At 40.9% G+C, this 11059-nt stretch overlaps 2 protein-coding genes across 2 annotated transcripts in view; both read left to right on the forward strand.

Annotated features, from left to right (window-relative positions):
- The first annotated feature begins 3558 nt into the window (after positions 1-3558).
- The window catches only part of LOC118408336 (putative sodium-coupled neutral amino acid transporter 11), a 64080-nt gene continuing 56579 nt past the window's right edge, over positions 3559-11059 (forward strand). The window contains exons 1-2 of the mRNA XM_035809023.1: positions 3559-3712; positions 5061-5118. The gene's annotated coding sequence lies outside the window, so the exon portion shown is untranslated. The remainder of the gene's footprint in view (positions 3713-5060; positions 5119-11059) is intronic.
- Positions 5600-8576, forward strand: LOC118408334 (nuclease EXOG, mitochondrial-like). The gene is made up of 5 exons (XM_035809021.1): positions 5600-5699; positions 6118-6294; positions 7046-7185; positions 7551-7739; positions 8148-8576. Exons 1-5 carry the CDS (start codon positions 5600-5602, stop codon positions 8574-8576), a joined length of 1035 nt encoding a protein of 344 aa, XP_035664914.1.

The raw sequence follows: 11059 nt of genomic DNA on the forward strand, positions 1-11059 counted from the left end.
AGAACAGGCTCCCCAGATATCCGAAAAAGGATTGCAGTATTCAACTTCCAACCAAGAGTCCTTTCTAATGATACCATAGTTTGCCTATTTCGGACACTTTTTAAAAATCGACATTTTGGCTCGCGGTTACGGGGACTTAGCTTTAAACGGGAATAACTCGGCAACAACAAGAGATATCCGAAAACGGATTGCAGTGTTCAACTCCCCACCAAGAGACCTTTTTAATGATACCATAGTTTGCCTATTTCGGACACTTTTAAAAATCGACATTTTGGGTTACTGTAATCGGTGCTTAGCTTTAAACGGGAATAACTCGGCAACAACAAGAGATATCCGAAAACGGATTGCAGTGTTCAACTTCCCACCAAGAGACCTTTCTAATGATACCATAGTTTGCCTATTTTGGACACCTTTTAAAAATCGACATTTTGGGTCGCGGTTACGAGGACTTAGCTTTAAACGGGAATAACTCGGCAACAACAAGAGATATCCGAAAACGGATTGGAGTTTTCAACTCCCCACCAAAAGACCTTTCCAATGATACCATAGTTAGCCTATTTCGGACACTTTTGAAAAATCGACATTTTGGGTAGCGGATACGGGGACTTAGCTTTAAACGAGAATAACTCGGCAACAACAAGAGATATCCGAAAACGGATTGCAGTATTCAACTTCCCACCAAGAGACCTTTCCAATGATTCCATAGTTTGCCTATTTCGGACACTTTTTAAAAATCGACATTTTGGGTTACTGTTATCGGTGCTTAGCTTTAAACGGGAATAACTCGGCAACAACAAGAGATATCCGAAAACGGCTTGCAGTGTTTAACTCCCCACCAAGAGACCTTTCCAATGATACCATAGTTTGCCTATTTAGGACACTTTTCAAAAATCGACATTTTGGGTCGCGGTTACGGGGACTTAGCTTTAAACGGGAATAACTCGGCAACAACAAGAGATATCCGAAAACGGATTGCAGTGTTCAATTCCCCACCAAGAGACCTTTCCAATGATACCATAGTTAGCCTATTTCGGACACTTTTTAAAAAATCGACATTTTGGGTTACTGTAATCGGTGCTTAGCTTTAAACGGGAATAACTCGGCAACAACAAGAGATATCCGAAAACGGATTGCAGTGTTCAACTCCCCACCAAGAGACCTTTCCAATGATACCATAGTTTGCCTATTTCGGACACTTTTCAAAAATCGACATTTTGGGTTACTGTCATCGGTGCTTAGCTTTAAACGGGAATATGTCGGCAACAACAAGAGATATCCGAAAACGGATTGCAGTGTTCAACTCCCCACCAAGAGACCTTTCCAATGATACCATAGTTTGCCTATTTCGGACACTTTTTAAAAATTGACACTTTGGGTTATTGTAATCGGTGCTTAGCTTTAAACGGGAATAACTCGGCAACAACAAGAGATATCCGAAAACGGATTGCAGTGTTCCACTCCCCACCAAGAGACCTTTCCAATGAAACCATAGTTTGCCTATTTCGGACACTTTTGAAAAATCGACATTTTGGGTAGCGGTTACGGGTACTTAGCTTTAAACGGGAATAACTCGGCAACAACAAGAGATATAAAATAAGTTAAGATCATATAGATTATTCAAAACTGCATACAATGAAGAAAAATATCTAAGTAACGAAAATATGAGGGACAGGAATGCTGCCACACGACTAAGGATTAGCTGCCATAAACTTCATATTGAAACAGGAAGGCATACTCGCACCCCTCTCGAACAAAGACTGTGCAAACATTGTAATTTAGATAGAATAGAGGACGAACGCCATTTTGTAGTAGAGTGCAGATTGTATACCGTCGAGGGAGATGAACTGTATAAGGTTATACAAAACCAATTTCCTTATTTCATACATCTAAGTTCTGTAGAAAAATTCATATTCATAATGCAACTAGACAAACCATCGATCATAAAACATATCTGCTCTTTTATCTCCACTATAACAGAAAAGCGAGGAGAAGTTGAATTTATCCAGCAATAGTCTAATTTTGTATTTGTGACCTGTATCTTTTTAACATGTCTTGTTGTGACCTGTACTTAGCCCAGTGTGGCAAAAATGTGCAATAAAGGTCTTCATTCATTATATAACACATAGAATTCCAACCAGCCGGGTGTTGACAAGTTTTCCAGATGTTGACCAATTGACCAATCAGGATCAGGGATATACAAGCAGACACGGAAAAAGTTCAAAATCGCACTGGCCGCCTTTTAAACGCGTCGGACGTGTAGGATTCGATCAGTGTCGCACTTGGCTTGCGCAGAGAATGCTGGTGAGATCTCATCGCTTGGCCATGATATGCAGGTAAGGGACTTCGCAAGGCTTGGAGAGCAGCAGCTTGGCCGGGCCAGCAAAGAAGAAGGCAGGACGGACAAAAATAGTGACTCCGAAGAGAGCAAATGCGCAGACACGTATATCTAACGTTATAATTTTATATTAAAATATCTAATATATGATAGTAAGTTTTATGACACGCTTTCCTTCGGTGTACACGGTGTTCCATTCGGTGGTTATAGAAGTCGACCATGAGTAACGGCACCGGAAAGCGGGTCATTGACCCTTAATTCATGTCACGTTTTAAATAAGATGGGATGGCTAACAGAAATTTTTGCACTCGTTCATGCAGGAGTTTTCTTTGATAGGCAGATCATTAGAGTGCCTACCCGGAGTAATACATGAATGACACGGCAAAGGTATTTGGCTAGTTTGGGTCGATAAATCTTTGCTTCACTCACCTTATATGTATTGCACAGCCGTCAACTTTGCAGGTGTGAAGTCCAAGGCCGCCGATGTCATGCATGTATACGTAGACGGGATGATACTCGTCAGTGACCTGTGGAGTCAATAACCCTTTTACAGAAGTCAGAACGCACGTGCGATGACAGGAATTCAAGGTAAATATGTCAAAGGGTAAGGCCCACAAAAAGTAAACAAAACCCGTCTTGACGTTCTTGTGCAAATGGAAAACAATGGTCGAGACAATGGCCTTACTCTTTGACATATTACCTAGAAGTCCTGTCGCCGCACATGCGTCCTGACTTCCGTAAAAAGGTTTATCTCGGCTTGTCGTATTGCACAACCGTGAACTCTGCAGGTGTTAATTCCAAAGCCGTGGACTTCACGGTTGTAGACGCACAAATTCCATCCTGAGCGGTCTATATAGCGTCTCGGTTTCGTTGTCTTGCACATCTGTGGTGTGAACTCCAAAACCGTAACGTAGCTGGCAAATAAAGTCACAGTCTAATAAATTGGAGCGAAGCTGTTGTAGTTATGTCTCTCGAGAGAACTCCATCATAGTCTTAAGTTTTCTTCAAGGTGCCATGAACCAAGTGAAACAGTTGCTTTCGTGCTGAGTATAGCCAGGTCCATGATAGAGCTCGCAAAAATCTGTCGCAGGTTAACCCTCTGGCAGAAACATGGATTCTAGGTAATGTCAAAGGTGAAGTCCCATCATCCTTGTCTCGAGCATTGTTTCGATTTCCATAACAATACCGTCGATCACCACACATTGATAGTCAATCGCGTTTGAGATCAACAGTCGGTTATACCAATACTGTGTGTTTAATCAGGTTACGTTATGCTAACCTCTGACCTTTACCTTTCGACCCTAAGTTGCTCTCGGAGTGGGGAGAGAGAGGGGAGAAAAGACCTGTTCAGAGCCCCGTGTTTTCTTCCACGTTCGGGTGATTTCATACTTGCCATTTATTGTTATTTAGAAAGTTTTTACTGTTGTACAAACGTGGCAATTAGTTTCTTTGGCCCGGCCACAGCCGTTCGCTAATAGTGCAGTGTGCATGACAAGGGGAGGGGGGCTATCTGCATGTTGTAACCGCAGGTCATAGCTCCTTGGTCATAGAGAGAGAGAACTTTATTGCACGACATTTGTACACGGTGCAATGTATGGCAACAACTATTACACTAAGTACAAAATAGGTACATAGAATAAGACTTAATTCCTGTCGCTGCCAGAGGGTTTATTTGTGCAAACCTGCGGCAAATTTTTTTACGAGCTCTTATCATGGACCTGGCTCTTAAATCCGTCACATTCCAGTATTTTCAGCACTTGAAACAAGTGGGCTTTTGAGCATTCCTGGAAATGATAAGTGCATTGTTTCTGCTATAATTTTTCTTACATTGGTTCCCACACCGGCCCTGTGAGTAACAGGCTAGAAATGTGCCACATAGTCAGTAACAGGCTAAGATGTGCCACACAGGGATATCGATCGCGGAGATTCGAGGACGAATCTTGAAAAGAAAAGGGGGAGTAGTGTAACAGTGGGGTAACTGGGGTTTAAGCGCTGCCAAACCAACCACGCCAATGGCGCTAGAGCTTTTGTTGTTGTGGTTTGCACGTTGGATTTGTAATCTGCCAAACTGGGTTCGATCCCGGGCGTGGGCATGTTTGTTTCTTTCTGTTCTTACTCGCCCCTCTGAATTCTTCACCACTAGCTGGCGGATCCAGAAATTTCCTAAGGAGGGCGTACCCAAAAATTATGATGCACAGATCCGGAGGGAGAGCACGAGAGGGGGGATCCCTATCCCATACCAACCCCCATTGGGGTTACATCCAATATCTCATCTATAACTGATTAAGCTCCCTGTTTGGGTATGATGTCCAGCAATGTCCTTAAGAGTGTATAACGGATGACCACCAAAAATGGTTTTGTATCAAGTTTAATCTTCACTTGCTGGAGTTTTGTAATACGACATGTAACTTAGCTGCCATTTCATGTGTATCTTGTAAAGTATTAGTTTCATTTGGTCTATGTAAGATTGTCTTGGTATCTAACGAAGAATGGCACAGGTCTACAGCTTTTTTTATTGAGTACAGTTTAAAGCCAAAGGCCCTCGAGACATAAATAAATCATGTCAGGACATTGACATTACAAACAGTTCAATATAGGCCACATATAGCTGGATGTGTGTCACTATGCATGTAAGTGTAGAATAAATAATTGGATCGGTCTTAAAGTTATGCATAATTTTCAAGTCTGTATCAAAAGACTAATTTTTCTTCCATCCTTTTTTCAGAATCAATTCATTGTGGATCAGGACAAGTCAGAGTATTGTCAACTCGGACCAACACCAGGTAGGCTGAGTTACAACAATAATGCCCTGGTTAGGTTGGCCCACCACTGGAGAGACAGGAATTTAAGAAGGCAAACACAGGCACATGCTGATCAGTTTGAACAAAATGATTCACATTTATTCAAAAGTACTCAATTTAATCCAAGTGTGTTGTTTTCTCATTAACTGCAAACTTGTCAAGACAACTTGATTACGGTCTCTATTGAGTATTATGTTGAATGCTGGCATGCTCAGGCGATTTGGTTCCTCAAACCAGAACTAACGCCAGGCTCTCATGCATTTTGCCAGCAGCACTACTTTGTTTCAGAACATACAAATGTACGTGCTATGCTATTGCACTTTTTTGCCACTTTTAAACCTTAACTATGTCTGACATACTATTGCTGGTGCTATTTCCAGTCAATAGTTGAAGTTCAATATACATCGTAGATCTTGAATTTTTTGTCACATGAGAACTAGTCAAACACATTTGCGCCCATCAGATGGCGGGCCAACGGAGACTGTTTGCCCGAGGGTTTGTCTATGGAGTGGCCACAGCCTCTGCCTTGGCCTATAGTTACCTGCTGTCCAATGAGGAAGAAGGTACTGATTTTCCATGGCAATGGTTTATTTGATGATTTTGTTTGTAACTATACTTATCCAGATGAGTTTGTCTTTTTGATTAGGAACATAATTTTTTATTACTTTTATCAACTGCTGGCATTATAGAATTGTATCTACAATGAACATGTATCCTGGACTCAATTTGGTACAAGCAAAGCTTCTTTGTACAAGTACTTGCTGTACTAACATTACATGACTTCTGTATGTCAAGTAAAATATCGCCTGGATTTTTTTTTTGGGAGTGGGGATCTATTTCAAGTTCAAACACACAGTTCTCACGTGGAATGAACAAGCTGTTAAGGTGAAAATGCCTCAGAATGTTGTCATGTATGTTTTGAATGTTGTTGCTTTTATGGACACGTCCGTACAATTTATGATTGTCATGTTTGCAATCTAGTGGTCAAGCCAGTTCCAGTTGACCCATTGGTCAAGAGAGGAGCAGAGATTCTCAAGTATGGCGTCCCAGAGAGAGGTCCCGCCGTGCATTACCTCCACAATCATGTTCTAGCTTACGACCAGGCCAGAAGAACCCCACTGTGGGTGGCTGAACACATCAACAGCCAACATTTACAGGGTGAGCTGTGGGTGCTACTGAGCGTGTAGTGATTTCTCCAAACCGAACTTAAGTTTAGCAGTGATATGTATATCCAAGCAGTGATATGTTTGTAGCGCCTGTCATGCGTAATTGACCATGGCCTCCAGACCACGCTTGGGATTTAGCAGTTACCAATTAAGGTTATCTGTGTTTTAGAGTTTGTTGGTGAGATTGCCTACAAATGCAAGATGTCTGCATCAGGCAAATGTGCAATTTTAAAAAAGGCCCTTCTTGGTTGTGATCAAAAGAACAAACTGAAGCTTGAATAGGATAGATATATGGAGCCTGAATAAGATGGACATATTTTCATCTTGTCAAATTTAGATTTTTTTGTTAGACAGATGAAAATTGATAAAACAGCCTCAAATTTTAAACCTAACAAGTAATTTTTCATCCAGGAAAAGATTGGAAAGAACAGTTCATGGAGCACGAATTTATTTGAAAGTTAACCTTGGTTGAGAAGTTGTTGCGAAAGGTCCAAAATATGGGACAAGGGTTTTGGTATCAACTCTCTGGATGGTTAGTTATTTACTCTTATATGTAGACTAGTTGTTCAGATGCTGTTTGGACAAAATCTCTTAAGATCCTACGATAGGATTTTTTATACCATTCAAAGAACCTACCTTCCTCAGAGCAACTATTCACAAGGACAATAGTTTTCCCTATGGTGTTGTCTATCTTCATAAACGTAACTATTCACATGTGTACACATTGATCTATGTTTTGATAGGTCCCGCCAATCGGAAACACTCAAAGTTCAAACCAGACCCCAGCGTGGATCCGATGTTCACAGCACACAACAAGGACTACTGGAAAAGTGGCTGGTCCAGGGGCCACATGGCACCAGCCGGGGACAACAAGTTTAGTCAGGTGCAGTAGGAAAGCCAGCATTAGCTTGTGACATTTAAAGTATACAACAATGTGTACAGTTTGTTTTTTAACATGAGATTATTTTTGTGGTCTGTTACATCTGCATTTGATTTTGGTATGGTCTCCTCCTACAAAATGTCTTGCTCTGCCCAAAGGCTGGGCAGCCATAGGCCCAGGCAAAAAATTGCTGCAAACACTCTGAACATTGCTGTGAACTGCAGGTTTGATAGTTCAAAATAGGAGAATAAAAGTAGCAAAACTGTCTATATAGATGATGAGCAAATATGTTAAAAAGGTTTCACTGCAGCTTATACAAATTATTGTACAATAATTGTTGATCCGTGCACTGTTTTTTTCCACCACAGGAAGCAATGGACGAGACTTTCCTCCTGTCCAACATTGTCCCACAGAACATTGACAACAATGCAGGGTTCTGGAACAGGTTTGAGATGTACTGTAGGGACCTGACCAGCAGGTTTGAGGATGTTTACATACTGAGCGGTCCACTGTACCTTCCCACTCAGGAAGACCAACAGAAAGTGGTCAAGTACCCGGTAAGTATAACGGATGACCACCAAAAATGGTTTAGTATTCTGTAAGCTAGTAAGACTTGCCATGTCAGATTTTGTCATAGCAAATAGTAAATTCAAGTATCACTAATTATGGTCAAACCTGTTCAACTTACATGTAACTGCCTGTATATAAAGTCCACCTAACCAATGTGACCACGGTTTGGTGGTCCCTCAGGACATTTTTCCCATTGACACTGTCAAGCATCAAGAATCCTGTTTTATGGTAACCACCTGTCCACGTCAACCAGATTTTATCAGTACTGAGTGGTGTTCTTGGGTAGTTTTGACAGTATCAACAACTTGTTTTCTAGAAGACACTGTTACAGACTATAACACTGATTATCTTGTTACAGAATGCCTCTGATGTTTTCTTCTTTTTTTTTTTTGCAGGTGATAGGAGAGAATGAAGTAGCTGTCCCCACACATCTGTACAAAGTTGTCATTGCAGAGCGATTCAACACCCCCACTTCCATTGGTGCTTTCATCGTCCCAAACCAACAAATTGGCTTTGAACAAAAGCTGACAGACTTTCAAGTTCCAATCGAAGATTTAGAAAAGTCTTCAGGGTTTAAGTTTTACCCTCAGTTAGACCGAAGCAAGACCAAGAATCTGTGTGAAATGGACTCATGCAAACTGCTTGACAAGAAAGAGTTTGAACTGTATTTCATTGGTAGAAAACTACAGAGTGCTCGAACACAAGAGAGAGTAGATAAAGTATGGAAAGAACTAGAGGAGAAAAAGTTGGAACCAGATCAGTATCTTGTTGAGTTGTATGCTAAAAAAAAGGTAGACCTTTCAGCAAAACAGAGTGAGGAATAATGTGAAACATAAATTAGTGACACAGAGTATTGACTTTAACGTGTTATGTTCTTATACAGAGGAACCTTCAGGTATTACATTTAAATGCAGTGATCTAGATAAAATAAAATGGTTGGTACATTTCAGTAAGAGTTAATGCGAACATTTTTTAAATAGTTTAGATTGTGTAGAATTATGTAAACATGTTTGATATTCTGTACATTGTGGTTGAACATTTGAATTTATGAACTTAATTCAGAAGTCTGTGACTTAGCTGTCTTGACTATTAAATGCTGCTTCTTTGCCTGGCATTAGATTAGCTTGAGTACCATCTGGATAGTAATACTAGTTCGCTCCGACATTAATCATACAATATACAGTCACTTCTTTGCTATTCCGTCTGGATGTCTCTAACACCTGGAATATTCAATTCTCATTCAAATTTTGATGAGACCTCGGGTAATTTCGCTACTATGTTCGCTTCTGCACCCAAGAAACTAGAGATTGTAAAAGCTTTAACTGATAGCTGTATTTGAACAGGTGTTGGAACACCTGTTCGAACGAGCGTTTTAGGAAGCATTCCTTAAATCCGCTCATTGACTGACGTCACCACCAAAAGATTTGCCAGTTTGTTTTGATTTTTGCCGGCCGGTGAACGTCGGCCGACAGTCATGTTTTGACAAGGTTGGAAATGGCATTACTTTCGGTCCTGAAGATTACCCACCGCACAGATTCCACCCACTCCAGTATATTCAGTGTCATTAACGTGGAAAAACTTAACATGAAGACGTACCTGATACGGTATAGCCCCCACACTTTGCTCACTAGTGTGTAGCAGACGACATTTCTCTGCGCCGACGCCATTGTTGTTTGTATTTACCTCTCGCGCGCGGGGCATCATGGATGCGTAATATTTTAGAGGGAATACGGTCCCCCAAACGGGTAGTAGAAGGAGAAAATGACCCCAATAAAGAGCTTTTCATGAATAAATAAAGGTTCAAACAATCACAGATAGGAGCTAACTACTTCCCAGATGTCACCCAGCCTAGCTTTAGATACTTCTGAACCTAAACTGTGCTCATGAATGATCCGGAGAATATGTTCATCTAAGCAAACCACACACTTTCCGCAATGACACTTGTAATGGTCTTATTATTGATACTGGAGATGTGTATGAAAGTTGTCACTTCCAATATCTGTTTATCCTATATCCTTATATTAACGTTATGGTAACACCATAGTACGTTTGTTATGTGCATAATAGTAGTATAACCGTTTGTTGCTGTTCATCTGGATTAGTTTCGTTTCATAACCATTCCCACCACATGGAGTAAAAACGTGATATGATAACAGCCGTGTGCTGTTTGTCGCTTGTTGGTTCCCTCCAAGGACAGAAGGTCACAGAACTGTCCAAACAACTATCTGGGTATTCCCACGGGAGGGACTAAGATTCAGACGTTTTTCCAGCCCACTTATCCAGTACACCGACAGAGACATCCCTCCTCGGTATGTACAGCTAGCGCAGGTTGCTTATAATTTTTTCATCATGTGTTAACAACTTTTCATTTTGAATTTTGGTATAGTTGATATTAAATGTTGAGAGACGGTCGCGTGTCTTTGTTATGAATGCAGGGATTGTACCTGTACCTGATACAAACTACAATCGTTCTGTTTTATCATGGTTGTAACGGGGAGGGCATTGCCGAAAAAGGCGTTTCAGTTGTGGGAGGGTTGAAGAAATGTTACCTTTTACTGTAACACTGCATAGTTGAGATAGTAAAAGGGTTTGATCTTGGGGACCATGGGGCGCAGGTGAATTGGAGGCATTGTGAACTTTGTGGGAAGTACAAAGAGTTCCTCGGTCGGTATTTGCGGTAAAATGTCGCCGGAGCCACAGTTCACTTATATAAAAAAATATCATCATCCATCTTAAATTTCAAAATTTTTCTGTGAATCTAGGCCGTTCTTGTTCGCCTCTGTTAACGATGTTTTATACCAATTTCTAGTTCTGCCACCTAGAGTAAAACGTCAGTCAACTACACAATGATGTACTTTTCGAAACTTGTTGGCAAGGGCAGTATGGAAAGGAACCTTGTAGTAGTGACAGTATTTCTAAAATGTTCCAATTAACTGTAGTGTGGTATAGTTGACGAGCAGGTACAATGTTTTAGTTTAGACGGTTAAAGATCACAATGGGAAATAAAGCAGCCCGGGATACATTAAAACTGTGAGTCAGACTATTTCTGCTCTTCTGTATCTAGTTACACTGTGATGTTTAGTGTCTCAATTATCAACAGTAGAGGTTGGCGCTTTACATACAAATTTGAAACGTTGGGGTGTGATGAATCCGCATTCATACTTTTTCTTTATTGGTTGGTTGTTTTCTTCTGGGGTCACATTGAAAGCTGTGCCTTTAGTCGCTACTTTTCTGGAGCTATTCACAATTTGAAGATGACGTCCCAGAAGCAGTGGTCAGCTCATTCCTTGACGAGAGGAGTTGGTCA

The sequence above is a fragment of the Branchiostoma floridae genome, unplaced genomic scaffold (assembly GCF_000003815.2).
Source record: "Branchiostoma floridae strain S238N-H82 unplaced genomic scaffold, Bfl_VNyyK Sc7u5tJ_1574, whole genome shotgun sequence".
In the NCBI taxonomy this organism is placed as follows: domain Eukaryota; kingdom Metazoa; phylum Chordata; class Leptocardii; order Amphioxiformes; family Branchiostomatidae; genus Branchiostoma; species Branchiostoma floridae.